The 27,769-nt window shown below is 49.4% G+C and overlaps 2 protein-coding genes and 1 long non-coding RNA gene across 4 annotated transcripts; 1 reads left to right on the top strand and 2 right to left on the bottom strand.

Moving 5' to 3' along the window:
- Window positions 1-2,167: 2,167 nt before the first annotated feature.
- Window positions 2,168-16,559, bottom strand: LOC118703223. Of its 2 annotated transcripts, none has more exons than XR_004982961.2 (2): window positions 16,007-16,559; window positions 2,168-3,246 (listed from the first exon to the last, which is right to left on the bottom strand). It is a non-coding gene; the product is annotated as an uncharacterized LOC118703223 (long non-coding RNA). The 2 variants fall into 2 exon arrangements; XR_004982960.2 differs by lacking the exon at window positions 16,007-16,559 and adding an exon at window positions 6,004-7,448.
- A 1,311-nt stretch (window positions 16,560-17,870) lies between these two features.
- NDUFS6 (NADH:ubiquinone oxidoreductase subunit S6) lies at window positions 17,871-25,390 on the bottom strand. The gene is made up of 4 exons (XM_036409967.2): window positions 25,255-25,390; window positions 24,414-24,467; window positions 18,816-18,938; window positions 17,871-18,067 (listed from the first exon to the last, which is right to left on the bottom strand). Exons 1-4 carry the CDS (start codon window positions 25,384-25,386, stop codon window positions 18,002-18,004), a joined length of 375 nt encoding a protein of 124 aa, XP_036265860.1. The 5' UTR covers window positions 25,387-25,390; the 3' UTR covers window positions 17,871-18,001.
- Window positions 25,391-25,439: 49 nt separating this feature from the next.
- Window positions 25,440-26,692, top strand: MRPL36 (mitochondrial ribosomal protein L36). Its single transcript, XM_036409968.2, has 2 exons — window positions 25,440-25,576; window positions 26,250-26,692. Exons 1-2 carry the CDS (start codon window positions 25,440-25,442, stop codon window positions 26,608-26,610), a joined length of 498 nt encoding a protein of 165 aa, XP_036265861.2. The 3' UTR covers window positions 26,611-26,692.
- Window positions 26,693-27,769: the final 1,077 nt, after the last annotated feature.

The following is a 27,769-nucleotide window of genomic DNA, read 5'->3' on the forward strand; positions in this document are numbered from 1 at the left end:
CGTTGCACTGAATTGTCCTCTCATCGCAACTATGAAGTCAATCCAGGAACTTAGAAAGCAATGACTGTGGAGGAACCTGCCTTCTGATGCCCCTATCCATCAGATGAAATCGGCACCCGGTGCTTTTGGGGTGTTGGGGTTGCCTGTGGTGGGAATAAAGAGATTATTCTGGAGTCTTTCCTGCACTGGAACCTGCTTATTTATAAATGAATTCATAACCCGCGGAAAGTGTGCTGCATCTTCATTTTTAAATTCAGAATCCCCATCTGCCCTTCCCATATTCTTGGTGTTGCCTGGAAAATGAGAGCCCCTGGATCTGACGAAAGCCAAGGAGAAGCCTGTGCGTGGACTGCACCGCAGCGCGGCTCACTGTCTCTGTTACTATTTGGGACGCCACAGCGACAAAAACAACTTCTCTGCGCCTGTTCCCTGAGACCCTCCTTCTGGCCGCCAGCCCTGGCTGCTGCCTGTGCAGGGCTGCGTCACTGCTCCGAGCTCCTTTCAGAGGCAAATTCATGCACGCACTCATGCATGCCGCAGCGTGTCTGGGTGTCTGGGAGCCTCCGTGGTGCTGACAGTGGCGCTGACAGCGGGTCAGGCCCTGCTGGGCTGTCTTCTTAAGGCCCTGCCTGCTCCCCGCCCAGCAGCCCCTCTGTGCCCTCGGGATGACAACACTCTGGTTTCAGCCTCTCCAAGGGTCAGCCAGATAACCCGCTGCAAGAGGCCTTATCTTTGTCCTTCCTCCCCTGCTGTCCCCTGAGAAGGGACAGAACCCAGAGGGCCCACAAAGGAGAGCTGAGAGCCGGTAGAGGAGGGCCCGCACAGGAGTCAGGGTGCCAGCAGCCGCAGGCCAGTGTTCCTGGTCCTCTGTACCCACTGACCCCATGTCTCACAGTACTGGGGGCCGAAGTCCAAGATCAAGGTGCCAGCAGGGTTGGTTCCTTGGGGAAGCTCTCAGGGAGGACCTCACCCAGGCCTCTCCAGGAGGCAGGTGGCTCCCCGTGTTCCCTGTGATTCTTGCTTGTGGCCACCTCACTCCAATCTCTGCCTCTGAGTCCACGTAGCTTCTCCCTGTCTCTCTGCTTCCCTGTTTCCCTCTATAAGCACAGCAGTCACACTGGCTTTAGCGCCCACCCTAATCCACAAGGCCTCACCCCAACTTGATCACGTCTGCAAAAACTACATTTCTAGCCCTCACTGGTTTGGCTCAGTGGATAGAGCATCAGCCTGCACACTGGAGAGTTCTGGGTTCGATTCCAGTCAAGGACACATGCCAGGGTTGCTTGCCTAGTCCCCAGTAGGGGGCATGCAGGAGGCAGCCGATCGATAATTATCTCTCATCATAGATGATTCTATTTTCTCTCCCCTCTCCTTTCCTCTCTGAAACCAGTAAGAATATATTTTAAACACACACACACACACACACACACACACACACACACACACACACACACCTCTATTTCCAAGTAAAGTCACATTCACAGGCTATACATGGACGTGAATTTTGGGAGCCCAACCAGCTTGCCTAAATCCCTGACACCTGGAGCTCTGCCCACCTTCAGTGTCAGACCCTCCTCTCAAACCCCACCGTGGCACAGCTCCTGCCCCTTCCCAGGCCTCAGCAAGGATGAGTGCAGGTCACCACCTGACACTGGAGTAGGTCATCCTCAGGCTTCAGCAGGAACATAATCTGAAGCTGCTGTGTGATGGGGGCCAGACTCTGGGGACCCTCTGGGGCAGGCGTCTTCAAACTATGGCCCGCGGGCCACATGCGGCCCGCAGAGGAGTCTGATCCGGCCCGCCAGGTTTTTTGGTCAGTGAGCGCAGCCGAGGTGTTACAGTAGGAATTAGTAGTTCATATAGTCCGGCCCTCCAGCTCTCTGAGGGACCGTGATCTGGCCCCCACTTTAAAAAGTTTGAGGACCCCTGCTCTGGAGGGTTTTGGACTATGTTCTGCGAATCCCTCAGGGAGTGTCCGACCCCCCTGCAGCAGGGCTGGCATTGGATCTGTGTCTTTGCAGGGCCAGCCCTGCATTCCGACTTCCGATCAAGGAGTTGTTTCCACCTCATTGCCCTACAGAGGAGGTGACTTGGGCTCTTCCATGAGACTTGTGTCCCCAGCGCACATGGCCAGCCTCTCCATGGGCCCTCACTGCACAGGGCTTTCTAGTCTTAAATTGCTATTTATTCCAATGATCTGCAAGAAGACAGAGATGTCAGGTGCCGTTGGTGGGATTCTGTATAAGCCAGTTACAGGGGCAAATAAAAAGCAAGGACGATGGTCCAACAAGGAACCAAGAGACATCTTGTTGCCACATTAGGGAGAGTGAAGACGACGATGTACTAATTAAATAGGAGACTAAACAGGACAAACCTTTTGAACAGGAGACATAACATTTAAGTGTAAAATCAACATGGTGGGGGAAAGGTCGCAGAAGATCAAGTAAGGCCTCACACTTGAGCTTCTCCATTTTCTTATGGATCAATATTACATTTTTTTCTAGCTAAAATGCAACAGCAGAGTTATTGCTGACCTTTCGCTCACCCTTCTGCTGTGAATACAATCACAGCAAAAGAACAAATGACTTTATAAGCCACAGAATTTTTCTGATCCAAACCCCCAGGTGAGCTGAAATCTTCCTCAAAAATCCATTCCACTTGAAAATAGGAAGACTGAGCTGCTCCTCTAATCAGACACTAGAGAACACCATTGCCATGAAAAATAAATCACCCATCAAAAATGGTTTGTCATCACTGCCAGTGGCACAGGTAGGACTGCTGTGCCATCCTTCCTAAAAGTCAACGCAAGTGTCAAATGTGAGATCGATGCCTCTGTGAGCCAAGCTGCAGTTACCACGGTGATTCCATCATGCCTTCTTTATCTCAGAAATTATTTAGGTCACTGTCCAAATTACTTCTTATGAATCGAGAGGAAGTCCCACGTGGAGAGGAAAATCCAACGGTTTCTTTGAGAAAGCCACCTTCAGGATGGAGCTACTACCCCAGGCTCCTAAGGGGAGACTCCAAACCAAGCTGGTTTACATTCAGATGAATTTGGCTTCAAAAACTTGAAGCTGGATTTGACCACTTTCCCTGTGAGAAGAGCTCCTCTGGGACCAGGGCACTGCCAGGCCTATCCCAGGGCCTCCTCATTTCGCCGAGTGCTTGTACTGGTTGTTTTAGGTTGAGTCCTGAGTCCGCATGGAGAAGCACTGTGTTCCCACACTGCTTGTGCTCAAAGTCTCCCTGGTAAAAAATAACAAGGACACAAAACATGAGAGCTGATTTTTTTTAAATATATTTTTATTGATTTTTTTACAGAGAGGAGGAGAGAGGGATAGAGAGTCAGAAACATCAATGAGAGAGAAACATCGATCAGCTGCCTCTTGTACACCCCCTACTGGGGATGTGCCCGCAACCAATATACATGCCCTTGACCGGAATCGAACCCAGGACCTTTCAGTCTGCAGGCAATGCTCTATCCACTGGGCCAAACCAGTTTCGGCCATGAGAGCTGATTTTAATAGGCTTTTTGATTCACAGTAAAATAAAAATAATCTTTCCAATATTAAAAAGATATGGATTTTCTTTAGATCTAATGAGTGACAACAGTAGACCTAATATAGAAACTCTATACCCATGTAACAGGGAAACTTGCCTAGACGTGAGTGGTTGGTTTAGCACAATAGTCGGCAAACTCAACAGAGCCAAATAACAACAGTACAATGACCACAATTTCTTTTGAGAGCCAAATTTTTTAAACTTAAACTTCTTCTAACGCCACTTCTTCAAAATAGACTCGCCCAAGCCATGGTATTTTGTGGAAGAGCCACACTCAAGGGGCCAAAGAGCCGCATGTGGCTCTTGAGCCACAGTTTGCCGACCATGGGCTTAGCAGAATCCATAATCTCCTGGAGACTATGCAGTGCCATGCCAGGGTAAGGTTGTATGATGGTGATTAACTACTGGATATTATATTCTTATAAGCAGCAAGTTATCTTGATTCTGAGTCTTATTAATACAGACTATTTCCTATTTTGACATGATCAATATAATATGCTTAAGGAAAGTGGATTAATTTTAGATTCTATACTCTACTTATTTGGTTTTCCTTCAAGCTAATGGAGTATCAGTGGTGTTTGATCCTCGTGCATGATGGGTGGCCAGGCTAGGGAGGGGTGGTCACCAAGGTTGGCTGGGATGGAGTTTTGATAGCCAGAAACTTCAGCAAATCAGCATTATTATTGCAAAGTCCAAGGTTCAATGGAACCAATAACATACTCTAGGCCGCAGTGTTTCCCAAAGTGTGGTACATGTACCCCCAGAGGTACGGGAAGAGTTTGGTGGGAGTACGCGTTGCACCGGAGTTTGGTGGGGATGTGTACTGCACCATGCTTAGCTGCGCCTAATTCTATGTTCTCATGAGTACGAGGGGTACTCAGCATTACGAAAATTATAGAAGGGGTACACATATGTCAAAAGTTTGGGAAACACTGCTCTAGGGCAATAGGAATAACTGAGAAATTGTGATTCACTTGTGTGGGATTTTTATTCACAAAAATGACCGCAAAATTTGCCATCTTCTTCAAGTTTGGCAGCTAATACTATCCACTAGTTAAGAAAGCAATTTATAAATAAAAAGACAAAACTTTAAATAGAGTGTTTCTTTTTTTTTCAATTAAAAATGAGGTAGAATGCTGGAAATTCAAATTATGAAGAGAAATATATAGGGAAATAACCACAACTTCTCTGATGTATCATTCTATTTATAGAAAATTGGGATTTAGTAGATAAGTATTTTTGTTAAAGATAAAACCAAATCTACTCCAATATTTCTATTTTTCAATCCTAAAACTCAGGTGAAAACTAACTCACCTATTTTCAAAATGAGTCTCATGAAGAATATCTTTACCAAGAAAATGTGCCATAAAAGATAAAGACCTGATATGTCATGATTTTTCTTCTTTCAAACAAAAAAAGGAAGAAAGCCTATCTCGTATGAAGACGGTGGTTGAGTTCGTAGCTCCTGATCCTTCATGAGAGTAGTTTACATGGGACACTCATGACTCCTGGCCTTTCGGACGCAGGCAGGACCTCATGTGACTAAGACTCAAGGGACTGAATCTTAGTGGGACTGCGGCCATCAGGGCACTTAGGGGCCACGAAGCATCGCCAGTGCCCATGACTCCCACATGGTAGCCAGCCAGCACCGGGACATTTCTTGGCAGGTTTGGGAACCCTAAAGCAAAGCTAAACTCTACACACCACCTCACACACAACTGACCTCCTTCCTGCCATCCTCCACAAAGCAGCCACACTGGGGTTTGAAAAAAGTGCCTGTAAACATTTTGTGGTTGGGATTGAAAAAATGAAAAAAAAGTACACACATAAAGGTGACTCACATGAATGTCTGTATTTTTCTAGATGTGGCATTTCACCTTGGTTTATATAAACGATGAGACTCCACGACGCATGGGGGGTGACTGTGGTGACACTGGAGAACGTGCAGCAGCATCTGTGTAAGGCCTGTGGACACAGCCATGCAGTCCCCTCATAGAAACGGCCACGAACATTGCTGCTGTGCAGTCTCGTCCCGGGGTCACTTCCGCTGGGGAAGGACAGATGAAGCTGAAGGAGGTGGGCTGCCTATTTCCCTTCCCTTTTCCTTGTCATCAGGTTTGCAAATAATCTCTCATGTTAGATCAGAAGTAGCTCATGAGATATATACAGTCCCATCTGCCAATTCCCCCCCCCTCGCTCCCCACCCAGGCTCCACAGCGAGTCTAACTCCCACTAGCTGGACCTGGTGGTGTCCCCCGACCCACTGAGCTGCCTCTTCCCAGCCAGGAGGGTGTGGGGCCCTGTGAGTCTGGTTGCCTTACAGTTACTCCCAAACCCAAGTGCATGGCTTTACTTTCCTCTTTTGATAACATTATAGAAGCTAAGAAAACAGCTCATGTGCCCTCATTTTTAATGATATAATGTAATCTCATTTTTAATTACCTGAACAAAAAGGTTTCAAGTCCATCAGATTGCCTCTCAGGGCTGCAGAGGTATTAACGGGCTCCAGAACCAATTACCTACATTTCCTTTTTACTTATTGCAAATGTGACCTTTTGTTAGAATTTGATTGCAAGTTTCCTGCTGTGAGTGGGTAACCATGGGCGTCTCGGGCCGGCTCCCCACGTCAGGGCGGCTGTTCATTTTAATTCCCTCTGATGGCTGCAGGACAAGTAAGTGTCTGGGACCTGGCGCCGTAATGAGAGGAACCCGGGGCCATGCAGCCCTTCAATGACAGACCTGCACATCCAGGGTGTGGGTGGAGGGAAATCGCCTGCCATCTGCCCTGAGGAAAGCAGGGCCGTGTGCTGCATGTGGTGTGAGGGCCATGGTGACTGCTGTAAAGATATGGCTAGGACTGGGGCAGGAGCTGTGGGAGATGGAAGGAGGAGAAATGGAGCCCGGTGGGAGGGCATCTGGGTGACGGCAGCCTGAGAGCTCACAACTCAGTGCTGAGCACAGGGGAGTGTCATGGGGTCAAGCCAGTCCTGAGGAATGAAGAATCCCACAACAGGACACAGCTGTGTGTCCCCTTCCAGCCTAGATCCATTTCCTCCACATGCTAAGGCTCCTTGGTACCTGCTCCTGGGTTCATGGGCTATCCTAGCAGCTCCCACCACCTCTTGCTATTAAGTACTAATATATATAGGAAGGAGGGAGGGGGAAGAGGAGAGTAGTAAGAAAGGGGCTGGTTTGGGGAAGTCAGCAGGGCACAGCTCAGGGGCACCCTGGGTTGGGGTTAGCTCCTCAGGGAGAATACTGGAGATGGAAGCCTGGGATTTCACTCCACTGCCACCTGGCCCAGGGCAGGGCTAGCCAGACTAGCAAGGATGGGGAAGGGCCTGCAAGAGTTGGGGCAGGGCTCCAAGCCCAAGGAGTGCTCACCGCCAGCTGCAGTCCTGGCAGCCCTGGCCTTTCCCTTTGACCTGGGGAGGTGACAACACATGGAGCCCCAGCAGCCGCAGACCTTGCCTCTGGAGTCGCCTGTGACCCCTGGCCCCAGGTCATGGCCTGGGTCCCAGACAGCATGGCTCCCATTTTCTGCTCAGCCATCTGAGGATGTCATGGGACACCTTAAGTAGCTATAGGACAAAGGGTGGGGACACCAGCCAGCCAGCTGATCCCTAACCCTCCCTGATGGAGACGTGGGCCATTAGGAGGAAGCGACTCTGGCAGCTGGGAAAGCCAGGAAGCCCCAAGTGCTGGGATAGAGAGAGGGGGCTGTCAGTGACCAGAGAACCTGACCTCTGTGTGGTCAGTCCCCAGTCAGTGCAGTCAGAGTAAGTGCGGGGCTGGGCACCAGACCTGCGGGGACAGGAGCTGAGGGCCCAACCAGAGCATGAACGACAAACTCATGCTCAGGGACACATGTCTCTTAGGAAAGGATATGCCAAGGCCATTTGTGTGTGTGTTGGGATGTGTGTGTGTGTGTGGGGGGGGGGGGGGGGGGGTAGGTAGCCTCTACTTAGCTCCCAGGCTGTTTCCTAAGGAAGTCTGAGGCCTGAGGCCAGGCACCCTGGGAGTGTCCTGACAGGAGACCACTGAACCATGCTGCAGGCCCAGGGCTTCCTGGGATGGGAGGCAAAGGACGATACAGACAGATCTCAGGAGCTCTGGGACAGAGGGGTGGATGGGACAGCAGGGAGAAAGAAGCATGAGGGTGTCCTGGAGAGGGTCTCCCTGCAGCTCTTTCCCGAACCACACGCTTCTCTCTGCATTTTAGTGTAGCTGGCCAGCTGGCCTACCGAGTACCCCCAGCCCACGCCTTGCTTGCCTCGCACCCCTACCAGAGCTCTTCATCCTCCCGAGGGAGCCTTGAGGCCCATGACACTGGCAACCTTAGGGAGGGATGCATTTCCAGAATTTCCAGCTGTACCTGGGAGTATGTTCAATAGAAGTTTCCTGCGGGATCCCTGAACTTCCAGGGCTCCCACCTCAGTGGCATTGTCTCCTGGCAGAGGACACTCGGGAGGTACTGCTGACTTGGCAGACAAAGTTTGAGAATCATCCCATACATGATGGCCATTCCAACTGCAAAACATGCTCCATTCATTAACAAGCCATCATAACTCACATGGAAGGCGCGGAGGGCACACGAAGGAGAGCGGCCCATCCACAGTTTACAACTAAGTTAAAGGAGCATAAGCACCCGAGCCGCGGACCAGGCCTCCCACAGTCGGCTGGGGGGTGGGGGGGTAAGGGGGGAATGATGGAAACACAGTGCCCAGGCCCACAGCTTGCCATGCACCCTGAAATGAAGAACCTCCTGGGAAGATAGGAGTGCTGTGTTCACACAGTGACTGTTGGAAAGTTACCTTTTCCAAAGTGGACAAAAGAAGTGAGAAGAGGAGCGAGCAGGTGACTCTTGAGATTGACACTGTGAGTTGCCACCTGGAAGGGAGGAGGATGGGCATCCTGGGAGCTGAGAGTCCTGAACAGGAGGGGCTGCAGAGATATGGCCCACATGCTTTCATCCAGTTCCTGCTCCTGCCTTCGCTCTGCCTGGCTCACCAGTGCTGCGGTCAGCTCTCTGAACTCGGGCCTTAAGAGGGGTCTCAGGAGGGGAAAGCATCAGAGTGACTGCACTTGGAGAGATGGGACTGTACTGTGAATGCCACCAGCATGGGCAGGGGTAGGGGACAGAAGTGCCCACCTGCTGGCCTGGGCCCCTCAGCCCTTCCCACCCTAGCCCAGCCCAGATCCTGGGATGGAGCAGCAGCTGTATCCAATCAGATGCCCTTTATATAAAGCCCAGGAGCGGATCCCCACTCACTGATGAGGGCTGTCCTCACTGGTCCTCACTGCCCTCAGATCCCGGCCCCTCCCCCATCCTGCACCCAACCGGGTGGGGCTTCCCTGGACACCCTGGCCCGTGCTTTCTTACTGGAGGGTGGTGAGGAAGAAATAATATTCCTTCACTCCCCCCCCTGGGTCATTCCTCCTCCCGGGTTCTCCCAGAAGGCACAGGCTGGTGAACATGCCCCTCCTCCTTGTCTTGCTTCTCCATTTAACTCAAAACATGTCACCCCAAATTCAGGTGCCAGGTGGCACAGTTACCTTAGACTAGAGGCCCAATGCATAAAAATTTGTGCAAGAGTAGGCCTTCTTTCCTGCTGTCACCTGCTTCCCTCTGCCACTCACAGGCACCTGAGCTGGCTTTCCTCCTCCCTGGCTTCATCAGAAAGGATGTCCGGTCTAATTACTCTTTTATTTTTTTAAAATATATTTTATTGATTTTTTTACAGAGAGGAAGAGAGAGTTAGAAACATCAATGAAAGAGATTCATCAATCAGCTGCCTCTTGCACACCTGCTACCAGGGATGTGCCCACAACCAACATACATGCCCTTGACTGGAATCGAACCTGGGACCCTTCAATCCGCAGGGTGATGCTCTATCCACTGAGCCAAACTAGTGGCCCAGTGCACAAAATTCATGCATGGGGGGGAGGGGAGCAGGGGGCGTGATCCCTCAGCCCAGCCAAACCCTCTCCAATCGGGGACCCCTTGGGGGATGTCCTACTGATTGCCCCTAACTGCCTCTGCCTGCTTGCCCCTAACTGCCTCTGCCTGCTGCCCTGATTGCCCCTAACCCCTCTGACTGCCTGATTGCCTCTAACTGCCCTCCCCTACCGGCCTGATCTCACCTCTAACTGCCTCTGCCTCGACCCCCACCACCATGGCTTTGTCCAGAAGGAAGTCGGATGTCTGGAAGATGGCCAGTTGACCCAGTCTAATTAGCATATTGCCTTTTATTAATATAGAGAGATTATATAGGATAGGATTGTTTAAACGGGGTGGGGGATGGCTTTTTCAGCAGGAGGAGATGCTCTTGGCAGACAAAAATTCATAATCCCTATATCTGGACTGATAGCCAGCCATATGCACTATACTGCCAAACCAGTCATTAAAAAACTGAACTGCTTTCTTACACCTTACACAAAACAGCTGTTGCCCTTAAAACCCCTCCTTAGCCCACGCCTTTCAGGGGTCCTCAAACTTTTTAAAGTGGGGGCCAGATCACAGTCCCTCAGAGAGCTGGAGGGCCGGACTATATGAACTACTAATTCCTACTGTAACACCTCGGCTGCGCTCACTGCCCAAAAAACCTGGCGGGCCGGATCAGACTCCTCTGCAGGCCGTATGTGGCCCTCGGGCCGTAGTTTGAAGACCCCTGCTAGGTTCTGCCTTCACAATTCACCCAAATTAGGTTCTAATTGGTCAGTTTCTATGCCAGTCAGTGTCAGAAGCTCCACCTCCTAGGCAGCCATTAGCTCCTCGCAGTTCACCCAGATTTGATTCTGATTGGTCAGTTTCTATGCCAGTCAGCATCTCCAGGCCTCTCTCTGGGCCTGATCAGAGAGGTGGGGCTGATCAACAGCCAGCCCAGACTGCTGGTGAGCAGGCTGAACTGTATAATACAGATTTCCAACTACCTTCTAGCAGAGAATTGTTTCATCAAACTGGTTCTTGCCAAAGATTTGGTGTGCATGAGAAGACAAGCAAGGGCTCTGGCCCAGTGGGGTCTGGTGCTGCCCAGGGTGGGGGACCACAAGATGCCTGGACACCAGAATGAAGATAAGCATGTCCAGGGCTGCCACACACTGCTGGGCTGGTAGAGGAGTCAGCTCAGGGCCTCAGAGTCAGATGGGCAGCTACACTTCCCCATGGAAATAACTGCCATACCCAGAAGGTGACCTTGAGCTAATGACATGTTCAAAAGCACAGTTGTAACAAATGAGCTCCCAGCACTCCAGTCTGGACTCTGCCCTCTGTAGCTGGCAGCTTCGCTACAGCCAAACCCTGACCACTGCCTCCCGTGACCTACCTATAAAATCAGAGGAATGCAGGAATGTCACAGTTAACCAAATTGGCAATTAAATGTTGGCTATACCACGATCTGATTCTCCAAACGAGCCTCAAAGTACAAGACCAGAAACAGCAGAAGTTGGCAAGGTCCTAGAACTCAGGCGGAGTGCTGTGTTCAGAGCCGTTATGGCTTTCTCCTGACATTTGACTCACTTCCCAACCTTTCCTGACTGCAAAAATTTCTTGAACAAATCACCAGCCAGAGAGGGCCAACTACTTCTAACTCTGATCTTTCTGACTTTATAGTTGAGATCATTCCTGTTGCCCATCAGGTAACCTAAACTCATTGCCCTTCCCCATCTCCTGCTGCAGATGTGATGAACGAAGGTACCAAGGTCCTGCCCCTCTGACAGCAAGGCTGGGGTCCCCTTGCTCACACTGACTGGCACTGGGCTCTGAGCTTTCAGACAATGTCATGCCCACAGCCAGCTTCAGAGGAGGTGTTTATGATCCCTGTTACAGACAAGGAAACAAAACTCCTAGAGATAGCAACTCTCACATTGATCACCAGCAAGCTTGAACCAACAGCAAGAGCTTGAACCAACAGCAAGAGCCAAGCTCTGCCGTGTTGTTGTGTCTGGTTGAGGGGCCCTATCAGGAGTTGGGGGTGTGCTCCTGGGCTGACCTCCCTGCCTGATTAGATGGTCTGACCAGGAACCACGTGTGCTATGAGTGTTCCTGGAAAAGGAAGCACACTGGTACCCGCTGGCCAGCTGTCAGTGAGCACTCTGACTCAGTGTGACGACAGTGAAGGAAGGAGATGCCAGGATGAGCTACATCCCACCCCCAAAGCCCTCCCCATTACATGTCCTCCCTTTCAAGGTTGAAACAGGTTCTCTGCCGCTGGAATCACTAAGTTATGAAAATGCATGAAATCCCCAAAGACAGAAGTCAAATAAGAAAAGCATAATTATTACAAAACAGAAGGAATTTAATGCACATGAAATAGGCTCAGAACTAGAAGGTGGACCCTTGAGATAATTTAATATTGGATCTGCCTGGTCTCTGTCTTTCCGTCTTTATTTCCTAAGGTCTGTGCTGTGACATGACAGCCCCGAAAGCAGATCATCTTCACGAAGATTAAGTTGTTAGAAGAGTTCTTACGACTCTTAATTCATATTTTATAAGCCTTTGTGCATTTGGAGAGTGATCAACTGAAATTTAATTGGGTGCGATGTTATCATTTAACATTTTAAATAACTGCACAAAAATGAAATTTAAAATCCCCCAATGCCTAACAAATTAGTGCTGTAATACTGATAGTAGCCTCTGACTGACTGAGCACAGGTGGGCATGAGTAGAGGGGGGCTGCCCATGTGCCCTGCAGGGGCGCCAAGGGCTGTGAGGACTTCCATTGAACATCAGCCTCCCATTCAGTCAGACACCCGATGATTCAGAGCGTCAGTGGCTTCATTTTATGAGAAATGCTTAATAGCCATGAAAGTCAGCCATAGGCAAGCCTGCTGCCTCCTCACTCCTCTAGGAAGAGGTTCCCCTCGTTTTGGGGAATCCTGGCCTGACAAGGTTGTTTCTAGGACAGGTCAGTCTTCTCCCAATTAAGGAGGTGCTTCCTGAGAGTCTGCCAGAGGCTGCGTTCATGCGGAACCCAGCACCCTGGGCTCGCAGGGCCCCACAAGCCTCACAGGGAGTAGCAGGGGTCACTCTATAGTCCCCACCTCCACAGAGACCTCCCTGCCCATGACCAGGTCCGCTGCGTGACAGGACCAGCCTGCCCAGAGGTAACCCTTGGGAGTGAGGGGGTCAGCAAGTCCTTCCTGACAGCGCCTGGGGGGGTGTTTGAGAGGACACTTGGAGAATGGGGCTCTAGGGGCTCCAGACCTGGACCAGCCTCCCACAGTGGCCCCCTTGTCCTCTTCATGCAATGGAGCTATGATTCCAGGCTCCCAAGCAACTCTCCCTTTCCTGGGGCAGGTTTGAGAGGCAGCACCATTTTCACATGGTTGAGGCCTCCCTGCCATAAATGCATCAGAATGTCAGCCACTCAAAGGACGGCCACCGCCCTCGGACAACTCTTGGGGACCCAGTGGATGGACACAGTTATGCACCACTGCCCTCTGGTGGACAGGTCAGGGCCCACGACATCGGGGAGGGGCTGATAGTGCCCACACTGGGACCCTAGCCCAGGAAGCACATGCTGACCCATAGGCCTGGGACACAGAGCCGGTGTCCACTTGCCTTTCAGAAAAGGATCAGTTTGCATGGCACTTCCTGTTATACAGACCGTCTCTGGCTGGTGGTGGGACAGGGCACATCTGGGGCCTGAGACAGGGTATGCAGCCCTATCTACTGCCAGGTGCCTCACCTGAGCTACTTGTGCATCTCACCTGATGTGATAGATTCCCTCTAATCTATCCTCAAAGAATCATTTCAGCCCCAGGACCAAGGAGACTTCCGCCCTGGGGGAAGCCCAGGAAAGGCATGGTCCCCTTTCCTTCCAGGTGGGCTGGGCTATAAGAGCAGGTGCAGAGCTGTGAATACATGCATCACTGCTCTGTCTATGGAAGATCGAACCCTGGCAGCTCCCAGGTTCTCTGCATCCTCTACAGTAAGTGTCAAACCATAATTGTTCTTCATGTCTATTAAGTTACTACAATGAAGTCAGAATTTTTCCAGTATTACAGGCTCTTGGGATAAAAAGCCAAAGGGCTGCACAACGTGGATCCAAGTAAAAGTCTGGAATTAGGGTCTCTCCATCTATAAGGTCCAAGGAAATGTTTTTTTCCTGTCTTCCTAACTTCTGGATCTTAAAACATGGACATGAAGAAGGAGGGACTCCATGAGGCAATGGGAGGGGTGGGGCCATGCAGGGGTAGGCCCAGCCATGCCATCAGGGTGCTCTGAGGGGGTTTCACATGCCCACCTCAAGCAGAGAAATGTCTGGGATAGGAATCAAGCCTACAGATCCTATGTCCTCACTGCCTGCCCCTCCAGGGTTGGCCATGGAGCAGGGGCCTCCAGATCCAGTTCCCTCAGTCATTCTCAGTCCTGTGACCAACCACCTCACTGACATCGAAGAATCCTCTTCAAAGGAGCCTTCCCTCCCCTCACTGATGCCTTTGATCTGTCCCTGAAACAACTTTGATGGCCTTTGTCCTTCCTCTGGACTCTAGAGGCTCCAGTGCCGATGCCCTTTGTACCCCACCAGGTGGAGGGGCCCTGACAGGGACAGGTGTGACCTCACAGGACAGCCTTCCCCCTGCACACCAGCTCGCTCCTGTCCTCTCTCACATCTCATAGGGCAGCCTCTGCACCCTGTCCACTTATGGGCTTATCGATGTCCACACTCAGTGCCCTAAGGAGACCTGAGACACAGTATGATCCCCAGATAGATTCCCAGATGGAAGTGGGCCTTCCTGGCAGATCTGATGAAGACTCCAAGGTGATAGCTGTAGTCCAGGCACTCAAGACCGGGAGCCCTGGGGAGCCAGGCTGAGGTGTGCAGGGTCCCGAGGGCTCTGCCCTGCTCCCTGTCTGCTGCTGCAAGCGATACCAGAGAAGGGGCCAGATGCCCTGACCAGAACTTTTGTTCTAAACTGTGACTTCTGTTTTCCCCACAGAAGTTCCCCCAGACACCACCCATCTCTAATGACAGCTTCCCAGCTTCAGGAAAAGACCACAAGCACACTGCTCCTTCCTTGGCTGGCCCCTAACTTCCCCAAACCTGAAAACCAAGAACATCTGCATCTGGACTTCCATGGCCCGTTAGTTCACCCCTGAATGGCATCACGTCCTCCACTCTCCTACTATAAAATGAACATTAGGTGGGCAGAGATGCACTTTGCTAAAAGAACTGGCTGTAAAACTGATCCTTCGGCAGGATCCATAGGGTTAAGAACATTATAGTGCATTCCGTGTGTGTTTGTTAAAACACAGTTGTCACTGGACATCTGCAGCACTGCTGCTTCTGCTGAAAACCCAGTGATGAGGCTGTGCCCACAAGCAGCTGGTCCTCCAGCAGTCACTCTTCATCTCAAGTGTCACTTGACTTTTGCAGACATCTGTGATTGGAAAATAGGCCTTTGAGTTAGGGCCACATCTCTGTGCAAGATTCTCTGGGACCTGTGGTGGAATTCATGGCAGGCAGGGCTTCCCCAAGTCCAGCCCCAGCAAAGGCATTCTTCCCTGGAAGGAGCTGGGGGCACAGGCACCAGGCACAGGGGATGGAGGCAATGAGGGGCCAACCTCCACTGTGGAGCCTGCTGATGATGCCACTTCTGAATACAGGCAGGCTTCCTGGTGTGATCTCACAGCTGGGACATCTCTCGTTAGCACAGCACACAAACTTGCTTGTACAAAACTGGTCATTTTGATGCAAATAATAAATTTCCTCTTCATAAAAGTCAAGTGGTTATAATTCTTACCTTTGTTTTCAGTGAGCCCAAGAGAACAGTCCATATGGTGGGTGGGTGGGTGGGGCATGGGACTGTGTGGTTATCAATCCCTCCAGGACAAGGCTGTGCCCAGAGATGTACCTGGCCAACCCTCATCTGTCTGCTCACCTGTAAACCAGGAAATAACATGGCCTGGCAGGATCTCAGGAGACAGACAATGGGATGGACACAAAGTGCCTGCTGTGCAGTCGGGAGGTCATGGCCCTTCGCTGGACTCAGACACTAGTTGTCCCTTATGGCTGCATGATTACATGAGCATTGGTGCATGGTTCTTAGAGCTGGGATCGGGGCCGCCTCAGAGCACAGCCAGGCCTCGCACTGCGGGGCCTCCATCTCTCCTCAACTGCGTCTGGTCTGGCTGAGACAGTGCATTTGAATGCTCCTGTTCTAACAGTTTTCCATTTGCTCCTATTTGGCTTCAGAAGTAATTACTTCCATTTTTGTCTCAATATTAATGGGTTGGTGTAACTGTTTCACTTTCTTGTTCAAATTACTCGAGTTTTTGTGTTTATTCAGGGGGGTGTAGGATTCATAAAGAGGGAGGGGGAATCCCTAATTATCTTTCCCTCACCTAGGGAAGCTGCCCCACTGTGCACATTCTACTGAGTCCTAGAAGTGGTGGGCAGTGACGCCCCATCTTAGTGCCAGACCCGGCCACATCACCTACCTAAAAAGGTTGCTGGCCCAGGTCCTCACAGCTGCTTGGTTGAGCACCCAAACAAGCTTTCCCCACCCTTGTGGGCAGGAGCCACTGGATCCAGGCCTTTGTTCCACCTACTTTGGAATGTGAAGGGGGAGTAGTGAGTGTGTGAATGAATCAGAGAGGTGAATGCATCCTGTCCCCTTCTAGGGGAGTATCCCCCAAACTCATGTCCACACAGAACCACAGAATACCTTACTTGAAAATCAGGTCTTTGCAGGTGTAATAAGGTCATACTGGGTTAGGGTGGGCTCCAAATCCAAGGACTAGTGTCCTTATAAAAAGGCCACATGAAGGCAGACACATGGAGAGGCCATGTGAAGATGGAGAGATGTGTCTACAGGGGAGACAGCGGCCACCAGGAGCTGGAGAGGCCTGCAAGATCCTTCCTTAGTGCCTTCAGAGGAAGCGAGGCCATGAGGCAGTAGGGACACCTTCTGCGCTCTGGCCTCTATGAGAGCAATTTCTGCATGTGAAGCACCTGGCATGTGAGGGTTGTTTAGGGCAGCCCCAGGAAACAGCTGCTGTAAATCACCGACCTCTAAGAAATAGCAGTGTTTCCCAACCTTCTCTCATGATGAGAATCACCTGGTGGAGTTGTTAAAACACAGATTCCTGAATCCCGACTAAGAAGTGCTAAACTAGAATTTTTGAGAACATATAGGTAAAATTGTATACTTAACTAGTTTATATACAGAGCACTAAGTTAGGTATGCAATTTTACCTATATGTTCTCAAAAATTCTAGTTTAGCACTTCTTAGTCGGGATTCAGGAATCTGTGTTTTAACAACTCCACCAGGTGATTCTCATCATGAGAGAAGGTTGGGAAACACTGGAATAGAGCAATGCATGCAATGCCTTCTGCCATCAAACCAGGCAACTTGCGTATTGCATACACACCAAGTCTTAACTCAGAGCCCCTTACCCATGTGTCTAGTCCAGTGGGACCCCTGGCACAGCAAAGAAGAGGGAGATCAGGGCATCTCACCTGGGCATTTTGGTCTTTTAGGACAGCACTGAACATGGGCCCTGTAACCCATCAATGACATTAGTGCCCTAGGTGAGGCTTAGCCCTCACTCCTGGGTCTCTCATCACTGTCGACACAGCCATAGTGGAGGGCTGGCAGCTGTGGACTGTGACCTGGGAGAGCTGTTCTGTGATGTGAGGGTAGATCCAGGACAAAAGTCAGGTGGGGTGGCTGGTGACATCAAATGGGCAGCTCCCTGACCTCAGGGGCCTCTGCTCCAACCACCAGGGCTCCCACTGTCCAAGTACAAAGTGGGAAGGGATGGGAGGGTGTTAAGAAACAGAGCCCTGTTTCTGTGGGAAAGTACATTTGACTTCCTAACAGCCTTGGGACTGCTGATGCTCAGTGCAGGGAAGCCAGGGTCACCTCACCTGGATGGCATCTTTGTGAACCCTATGCCCTGTGCACAGAGATGCTCAAAGTGGGAGTTCGGGGCTCAACTGAACTGTGGAACCCATCCACAGTTGGGAACAGTCACTGGCTCTGAGCGCAGCTGCTGCCAGGTCACTTATTTCACACATGTGTCTGACATAGTTTCTAAGAAGAGATATGTGGCTGGAGGTTAAACTGGCAGGTTGGGGACACCGTGTGTGATCACAGCAGCTGCAGGTTTTGTTAATGACAGGAAGTTGAACCTGTAGCTGAAGAGATAACAGGAGTTGTCTACATTTCTCTTGGCTGCCTGACGTGGTCACAGAGGCTGTGCTCAGAAGCACCCGGAAGGAACCCCTCAGCCCACACTTATAGGGAACGTCCATTTTCCAAAGTCCCTTCGGTGGAAGAAACACACTTGTGAAGGCAGTCCTTAACGATACCGTTTATTCACAGTAGGATCACCCCCCAGGGCAGCACGAGGACCTTCCCTACTTTGGCGAACAGAACACTGACATGCTCACGTGCATAGCCTCCCAGGACCCAGGGGCATGGTCTGCTCTAGTGATGGTGCTGCTTGAACTGGAGGCCACAGTAACCGCAAGTTCCAGTTTTTGTTTCTTTGTCCTGAAATAATTCAAAAGGGAAGATTTCACATTTCCATATTCTACTTCAAATCTATAGAGATTAAACATGGAAAGTACATACAAAACCTAAATACATTGTCAGCCCAAAACACCTGTAAAACCCAAGTCACAACTGAGCTAGGAACTGATGGTGCCCAGGGCCTCGGCCCAGCTCTATCTCCTCCTGCAGCCTCAGGCCCTACTATGGAACCCGGGGTCACCTCAGAGAACCACTTCCAGGGCATAAAGTGTCAGCACAGCCGCTTCTTGCCCTTGGCTCAGTCCCTCTAGGAGGGCCAGGGTCTCATCCGGAGCACAGACTACAACTTAACTCGAGCAGGTGGGTCCCCACAGGGCTGGGTTCCAAGCTCACCCACACCACCAGCAGAAGGGGCAGCAGTGGGTCCTGCCAGCTTCCTTCCCCTTCCTATACATCTGGGCTTTCACCTGTGGCTTCCTTCTAGGCTCTTCTGTCCTTAGTACTAATCCTCTTCTCTAGGCTCCGATTGTGTGTTTAGCAAGAAACTTGGGCTTAAAAACGGTGAGAGCCGGAGAGAGAGTGCTGGCAACACTAAGTACACTGCACAGCACATCACAGGTGAAAAGATGCCACTGTATTCAGCCCTGCAGTTGGCTTTGTAGGCAAGATCAACTGGGAGATTGTGTGGTCAAAGGAACACTGCAAGGGCCACCCTGAGAGCAGGGAAAGGACAGAACAGAAAGATGGGTGAGCACTGGGGTCACATTACCAAATTTATGTAGACTTTCGGGTGACCGAGAGCCCCCCCACCGCCATCACACGACACTATGCGACTCTCCACTTCACTCACGGGCTGCTCGGCTATCAAATCAATAGCAAAGTTCTCATTCACCTGGAACGAGAAGATAAAACCTTGTGTAGATAAGTACAAAAACTTAATGATGTCAATAAATTTAAATCTATGTAGACACCTGCCACCCCACACATTCCTGTACTGCTGGCACAAGCAGAATTATATTCTGTACACTTTCTTTTAAATATAATTGTAGATCGTCAAAACACAAATAATTTAATAAATACATTTATATATGCACGCACACATTTAGCTTTTCATTGTATATAATTTCAAATTTACTGAAATGTCATAAGAATTCTCATCTCATCTTTACCTGGACTCAGATTGTTAACATTTTTCATTTTTCATTTGCTCTTTCCCCTCCCATCACTCTTTCTCTACACACAGTTTCACAGCTCTGTCCACTGGGGAAGATTAGGAACAGTGACAACTCAGTGGCAATGAGTCCACGCCATCTCTGCCACCATTTCATACTGAAGGGAAAAGGGCTCTGAAAACAGCTGGTTCTAGATCCGGAACAGATGTTCCAGATGAATGGGAGATGTGTGTCTGTGACAGACAGAACGAAGCCAGCAAGGACGCCTACAGTTGAGTCAAAAGGGTAGCCAACCTGAGGACACTGTCAATCTGGAAAAGGATATGGGAAATCTGAGGGACCATGGAATTGTAACAGCAAAGGACTGAAACACAAGACTACAATGAAATCCATGATTCCATAATGTTTTTAAACTTCTTTAATTTCCTTACTATAGAGAATCAATTCATCATTTTTAAAACTGATAAATAACAGGAAAGAATCTAGCATTTCTTCTTCTTTCCTCCAGATAACTGAAGTTTTTGTTTGTTTAGTTGTTTTTTTATATAGTTTTTATACTACTAATAAGAGAACAGCATGCCTTACAGCCTGTGTGAGTTAATGATTTGGAGGCGCTTATCCACTCTACAACCAGAACCACATCACCTGCCCGGTAGGGTTACCACGGACAAAGAACCTGAGTCTGATCTGACAAAGCAGCTGGATCCAACCTGAGCATGCACACTCAGAGGACCAGAGGTGCCAAACAGCATAGAAGGAGTGCAGGAGCCCAGGGCCAGCTGTGGACAACCCTATTGAAGAAACACCAGGTCCTGTGACAGGAGAGGAAGAAAAGGGGTGTGTGTGTGTGTGTGTGTGTGTGTGTGTGTGTGTGTCACAGGAACCTACAACTGCAAAAAAAAACAATTGGGTATGTGTGGGGGCTAAAGGGAATCTAAAGATCAAAGAAACCACAATGCATGGGACTTATTTGAATTCTGAATCAAACAAGCTGTGAAATTTTTAAAAATACTACACAGTCGAGAATATTTAGGCCACCTAGATACTGAATTGAAAGGAACCTCTGTAGTCAGGTGAGATGATGCTGTCATTGTCAACACCTCCTGGAGGTGTGCATGATCAATTTTAGATCTGATGGCAAGATACAGACGTGGGGTGCAGGCTGCTGTGAACACAGCAGGAACAGGCATGATGTCTTGGTAAACATCCTGTGGCATCTGTGGAAACTGAGTGACCAGGCACAAGGAGCAGGGGATCACTGAACTAGTCCCTCAGTGCACAGTCACAACATCAATTCCAACATCCTGGCTGGGCAAATCATTTATCTGACAATGTCCTACTGTGGCAAAAGTGGGCACTAGAGAGGAGACATGTCTTGGTTGTTCTTGCCTCAATCAGAGCTGTCCTCGGTGACCACAGGAGACAAAGCACGTGACACTGGGGAAACTGTAGAAGCGAAGCATCGGTTTCTGCAGGAAAAGGGAAAGACAGGAACCCGGGCCCTCACGGTGCCCCATGGGCCCCAGAGACCCACTATGCATGCCCCCTGGTCACCAGCCCACAAAAAGGCTGTGGCTCCTTTATTCCAAGCACTGCACATCCTGTGAAGAAAGCCAGCAGTGCCTTCTCCAAGTTTCCTCCTTTCTAGGGCCATCTACAGCAATTACAGTTGCCCTCTGTGTCCAACACTCGGCTCCCAAGGATTACCTTGCCTGATGGTGCCTCTTAAACCCAGCATCTCTTCCACATCTTTACCCAACCCAAGGTGGATGACAACAGCAAGACCACATCTTGAAAGTCACCCTCCTCTGGAGGCCAGAGGATCTCTCAACTGGAACACACCACACAGAGGACAGTCAGAGGGGCAACACCATTCTTCCTCCCTCAGGTCTCCCAAAAGCCATAACAAGTTTACAGGAAGAGATGCTTAATGGAGACAAGATGGGCCAATGTGAGACTAAAAATCAGATTAATAAGTGTTGGCCAAGGTTATCCTGTGATTTGGGTTTGGGAATAATCTCAGTACTTGTTTATCATTATGGGTGAGGACTGCTGGGCCAGGTCAGTCCTGGCTCCCAGGGCCATGAGGCTTCCAGAATCTCGCCTACACCAGAGGCCTACTGCTCTAGAGAAGACAAGAACACAGAGAAAAGATGTAGATAAATCCTTACAAATAAGGGGGTGGGGGAAAATAAGTTTAATAAAACTTTAAAGTAAGAAGAACACGTCAAGCTCAGTTAACTTTTCCAAAGCCAGCCAACTGTCCAGAGGACACATAGTGCAGCGACAGGGCCACTCCCACCACTCACACACAGAGAAGGCCCTGCCTGCCACCAACTCGGATGACACCAAATACCCACCAGAACTCCAATGCCCTGAACCCATACAATGTGGACGTTTTGGAAAGATTTAATTATTTTTCAAAAGCTTTGTCAGTGATAGAGTATGATTTTGTAAAGCTTTTCCTTAAAATTCTACTTTCAAAAACACAGCAGGAAGTTACCAGAAAATGTGCGGATGTTAAAACAAACACAAGTTTGCAGAGCTGCCGCCACGGTGTTTTACAAGCTCCTTTAAGCGCAATGCCTCCACAAGGGCTCCTGCTCCCTTACACCATACCTTACAGCAGTCTACATGGTGAGTGATGGCCCGCGCAAGCCACGCGCCATACAAATGAAGCCTCAGGGTGTAAATAATGCGGTGTCTACCTCAGTGACAAATGTGTCACAAAGGCCACACTAACAAACTGCCATCACGCAGCCCAAGAAACAGGCTGTCTCCTGTGGGAAGGGCAACTGATGCCTGACGTCTGAGACTGACATGGGACTGCCCCTGTCATTCAGGACTGCAGCTCCAGGGCGACCCTGACCTCCCATGATTAACATCCTGGGACTCAGCTCAACCGCAGGAAAACAAAGAGCCCAGGAGTCAAGCCCAGTCACAGCACCCAACCACAGCCCAGCTTTCAATTCCAAGGAAAGTAAGCATTACTGGACCTCATGAGGAGATCAGTACAGAAAACATGTCACAGCATCCCACACACTTGGCTGTAAATGTAGTGTTTTCCCAAGTACATGGTGTGTCAGGGACCTTAAGTTGACAACCACTGTAAAAATTAGTCCTCTAGGTCACTAAGAGGTCACTAAAAAATATATACATACATATATATATAATGTTAGCTCTTGATCAACTCATCTGGGCCTAAAAATATTTAGGTTTAAATCATTAATTTGTCAGTAAACTGTTCTATTTTTTTTCTTTTTCCTTTTTTTTTTTTTTTAATTTCCTTATTGATTAAGGTATCACATATTTGTCCTCAACCCCCCATTCCAATCCCCCACCCCTGTATTGTCCTTGACCACTGGTTATGTTCAGTGACAATTCCTATGGAAAGTTTACTCCCTTATGTCAAACTGATATTAAATCCATTAAAGATAAAATATACATATAAGTCTGCAAAATAATATCAAAACTAGTACAAAAAGGAAACCAGTTGAATAATCAATGTTTTGTAAAATTTTGACCTAATTAATGGAAACTTACAAGTTTAAAATAAACTAAAAGCCCCAGTTCAATTATTTAGGTGTGTTTTTGTTGTTGTTGTTTTTTAATAAAATACATTTTATTGATTTTTTACAGATAGAAACATCAATCAGCTGCCTCCTGCACACTCTCTACTGGGGATGTGCCCACAACCAAGACATATGACCTTGACCAGAATCGAACCTGGAACCCTTGAGTCAGCAGGCCGACACTATCCACTGAGCCAAACCGGTTAGGGCTAGAATATCAGGTGTTTTTAACACTAACATGAGTAATTATAATTAGCTAAACATACGTGTGTGCACACACGCATATACACAATAAAAACTGAAATTTTCATCCAAATTAACTTTTACTAAGTAAGTTTGAAGAAAATACTCAAAAGCAGATAGGAAGGTGGAACACAGAAAGCTTTGTGGGCAATAAAACTATTCTGTGTGATACTGTAATGGTGGATAAAGGAGATTACACATTTGTCAAGACCCACAGAATGTACAGCAAAGAGTAAACCCTAATGTAAACTATGGGCTTGGGTTGATACTAATATATCAATATTCATCCACTGTTTAAATCACTCACTTGTAAAAAATGTAGCACAAGGGGACTTACTGTGTGAGAAGATGGGGCATATGGAAATTCTGTACAATTTCCCAGCATACCTATAGTCTTCTAAAACAATAATGTCTCTTGGAAACCAAAATGATTTTGAAATATTACTAAATACCAAATTTTTGTAGTAAGAGCAAAAGCCACAGCAGAATGCCAACTCAATTTTCATTGACGTGCCGTGCACCTTCACAACTTGAGGATGATTCCAAACAGGAAAGGGCCCCAGAGACCCCGAGCTGGATAGCGGTACAGGATTAGGCAACACTGGCAGCACGTTATTGCCTTCAAAAGTTCTGATTTTGTTTGTTTAGCTTTGTTTTTAAATTGTTCCCTGTTGCCCTTTGCTATGGCAATCAGAAACGAGGGCCACCAGAGAAATCCCAGCAGAGAGAAGCCTCTGGCAGAACCAGGTGCCTGCTAGAGCATCAGAAGGCATGCGATAGAGAGCTGGGGCCAGGCTGCAGGGTCGACTCCAGGACTGATTTGCTCTGAAGTGCACTGTCCAGCGCTCTGAACTCCATCTCCACCACACTGCCCCTGGCCTTATGACACTCACAAAGCAGGATGGAAGAGAAAAGCAGACTTTGGAAATGGACAATGTAACCAAGATTAAAGGAAAGGAGAAACACAATTTAGGGAAAGCTGAGGCTTAACAAGAAGAATCAACAGGCTGACTGAGGGGAAAGAGTGACTGACTCAAAGTGATTATGAAGGACAAAACTTTAATCTGAGGGTCTCAGACGTATAAGGCACATAAATAAAGAAAAAGAACACTCCCATTTATATATAAAAAAGCACTACACTTACTGTTGTTACATAATGTGGGGGGGACAAGGGAAACAAAACAGAAACAGTAGAAACATTTAACATTTAGAAAAAAGCAGAATTCCAGAGCTTCTGTGATGTCTCAAATTAGGGGGAAATTGTTTAAATCTTACATATTGATTTTTATATATTGTCGGTTACATAAAGGTTTTATGAGAGCTTATTTCTCTTTTAGTAGTTTTGTTTTTGGTTGTTTTTGTTGTTGTTTTTTCACTTACCTCTTTCTGACGACCTACAAATCGAATTTTCCTATAATCTTGATCATCATAAACCTGGGGGGGAAAAAGACCACATGTAATTTTTACAGCCTAATTCTGAAAGAGGTCAGTTAATATCCATTACAGAACAGTATTTTTCTCAACATTTACACCATTCACGGCCAAACACATAAGGGGCAAGGTAGAGTTGTGCAACCAGGGACATTTTTTAGAAAGACCCCTAAGATGACAGTGAACAGTAAACGGAACTGGAAGGCTGCAAGATGGAGAGAGCAGAGGAGGCAAATTCAGGCAGAGGAGGTGCACCCCCCTCCTTCACATGAGGCAATGGTTTATGTCCCCTCTAAATCTCCTGGTAACACTTTAGTAATATGGGTACTTACTCTCTCGTCTTATGATTATAGTCTAAGACTACGTTTGTGTTTTTGACTACAGCAGACTCTCAAGTTATTTAAATGCACTATTTAATATCACACAAACAATATGAGATTCGAGCCACAGAATCAATCAGTAGGCGTTTTCAGTCCACCGGGAAGCCGCCCAGAGACCAACAACTGCGCCCTGGGTACCGGCTTCATCTTCGAACTCAAGGACACTCCCACAGAGTTTGCAAACGCTCCACCAACCCCGGCACCGCGGCACCCGTTTTTATCCACTCCGGTTGGTGCGGGCGACAAAAGCACAGCTCCACTGAGCTTCAGTCGCACCGGGGACCGCACGGTACTCGGTACTCAGCCGCCTGTTCTCCGCGATCCCTCCCAGGGACCAGGGACGGGGGACTCGGAGGACATAAAGCACTGAGAACAGCGGAACGACCGGGGTTCCTCGACGCACCGGTTACCTGGCCGGTGTGCGTGACCTTCTCTCCGGTCGGTGCGATGCGCACCCCGAAACACCTGACGCTCCGGGGCAGACTAAGCGCGGCGGCGCCGCTCCGGCCGAGTTGCCTACAGAAGGTCACAGCCGCCGCCATCTTGCAGGCTGACCCTTAACCCGGCGCGTCGGTCGACGCACCAGCGTTGACGCATGCGCACAGGCTCGCAGCGGGCAGACTCGCGCAGACTCTCGGCGTTCGAGTCTCCGCCTCACTGTGCAGGCGCAGGCGGGGACGCGGGCGCGGGACTAGGCACGTTCCTGGCCACATCTGGGCCGGTTCTTCCCAGGTCAGGGGTCCCTAGGAATCCAGAGGGGGTGGGGGCTAGGGAGGCGGCGGGTCAGCAATTGCCGGGGTTCGGATCTGCCCCGGAGCCGCCTGCCGGGTCAGGACTGCCGAAGGGCTCGACCCAGATACTCGGCCTCAGTTTCCTCCTGTGGGCCGCGGCCAGAGAAGGGGCGGGGGGGAGGGGGCAGATTGGGACCGGATCCCGAACCTCGTGAGCGGTGGGCGGGCCCCGAGCGTCCCCTGCCGGTGTTGGGGTCGAGGCCCGGGCGCCAGCTAGTGCGCCTCCGCTAGGAGGCCCCGCCCAGTGTGCGCCGGCGAAGCGGCCCGCCGGGGGTCCTTGCGGGTCCGTCGGTCGGGCTTCGGCCCGGGTGCCGGGTACCTCCTGTCCCAAACACCAGGCCAGCTCTTTCCCATGCTGCCTGAACGGGGTCTGGGCTTAGGATCCTCGCAGCCATGCCTGGGCTCCCACAAAGGGCGGTCTTGCCAAATCACCCCCTTCCCACCCAATCCCCCGCCAAGCTGGGCCGGCAGGGTTTGCGCTGCACCAGGGGGTGGTGGCTCCCCTGACCCCTCCACGCCTACGCCACAGTGAAGTGGGGAAAACAAAGTTATAATAGTAGGAAGTGCGGAAGTCGCTGTAACAACTTTTTTTTTTTTCTTTCCTTCTCGCCTAGATTCAGCCACAATATGGCAAGTCTTTTTATAAGGAAAATGGTGGTTTCTGCTGTGAACCCTCTCCTACATCTGAGTCGTTACACAATGACAAATTACACAGCGACATCCAGAGCGCTCTCCACGCTGCTGGCTGGTCCCCTGCATGTTGCAGTCCCTGCAGGTGCAAAGCCCAGCACAGCAGTGGCCTCTCCTCTCTCCTGCCACCCCCTGCCCTTCCTGCAGCCGACCCTGGGGTTCAAGACCAAGGCCGTCCTCAAGAAGCGTTGCAAGGACTGTTACCTGGTGAAGAGGCGAGGGCGATGGTACATCTACTGCAAAACACACCCAAGGCATAAGCAGAGACAGTTGAAGACCCTTTGAATGTAAAAATAACATGCAGGATTGTGCCATTTCCTTGACTGACCTTATCAAAGAAAAATAAAATGTAAACATTGTTTTCTGAGATTGCTGACCTGCCCGTTTTGTTGACTCTACTTTCCATGCCTCTCACTCTTTATCCACATCTAGTCCAGCCAGAGCCCCAGCTGGGAAGCGAATCCTTTTATCTTCCTTGCACACTAGCAGGGGGACAGAAGACAGAGCCAAGAAAAGGCCAGTTTGTCCCCAACATCAGAATGCAAGTTCTTGAGAAAACTAGATTCAGTCTCAGATTGACCCTCTGCCTGCCTTCTGCCATACCGCTGCTACCCGTCTTCAGGATGAGGAAGAAAGGCCTTGATAACAGTCTTTAAGTGAAGGGTAATTAATTGTAATTGTGTGTGTGTGTGTATATATATATGTATATATATATGAAGGGATTTTGGATATCAAATGTTTGTCACCCTTGGTCTGAGATGTGTATGCATGTGTAATATGTGCATGTATGTACGTACTACATACCCACTGTGCAAGAAAGAGGTCTCTCCTGTAGTGTGAAGACGGGAGCACTCAGAGGTGATTATAGCAGCATGGCAAGTGGGTGGGTGCTGTGCCTCCTGCTGACCCAGGAGCAGAAAGCAGGCAGCTGCATGTCCTGGTTAGGGTCTTGGCTCTGCTCACTAAGTGTTGGGCCTTGGACAAGAAGCTACTATTGAAATCTCCCTGCAGGGTTCTGAGGACCTATTTCTTAGTCATACTCTTGCTCTTAGTCTGCCACAGGGCTGGTATGCAATAGGCATTCAGCAAGGGAATGTAGACTCAAATGATTACAACTTGTACGTAGGTAGCCTCTCTAGCTATTCAGAACCAGCTCATCCTGCAAGGCCAATCCCAGAACTTAGTTCTGAAGAGATGGTTGGCTTCCCATCTAACAGACCCAAATGCCTCTGGCACTAGAGCATGGGTAGTGAAGTTGGATGCTGGACTTGTCTAGATCTTTAGCTGTTTCATATATGTATGCACCTGCACACACGCACACACATATATACACATAAGTATACCACACATCTTTTTTGATTTTCTCCTTGACAGGTGAATGAGGTATACTTGCTTTGTGAGCATCCAGCTCTGCAGGACACACAGTATTGATATATATGTCCAT

This window comes from Pipistrellus kuhlii, unplaced genomic scaffold (assembly GCF_014108245.1).
Source record: "Pipistrellus kuhlii isolate mPipKuh1 unplaced genomic scaffold, mPipKuh1.p scaffold_m20_p_4, whole genome shotgun sequence".
NCBI classification, from domain to species: Eukaryota; Metazoa; Chordata; class Mammalia; order Chiroptera; family Vespertilionidae; genus Pipistrellus; species Pipistrellus kuhlii.

Coding starts and splice junctions, on each gene's coding strand:
- MRPL36 (XM_036409968.2), top strand. CDS start 25,440: ATGCGCACAGGCTCGCAGCGGGCAGACTCGCGCAGACTCTCGGCGTTC. Junction 25,577..26,249: donor TCTGGGCCGGTTCTTCCCAG/GTCAGGGGTCCC, acceptor CTTCTCGCCTAG/ATTCAGCCACAATATGGCAA.
- NDUFS6 (XM_036409967.2), bottom strand. CDS start 25,386: ATGGCGGCGGCTGTGACCTTCTGTAGGCAACTCGGCCGGAGCGGCGCC. Junction 24,468..25,254: donor AGGTCACGCACACCGGCCAG/GTAACCGGTGCG, acceptor TTTCCCCCCCAG/GTTTATGATGATCAAGATTA. Junction 18,939..24,413: donor TTGTAGGTCGTCAGAAAGAG/GTAAGTGAAAAA, acceptor TTCTCGTTCCAG/GTGAATGAGAACTTTGCTAT.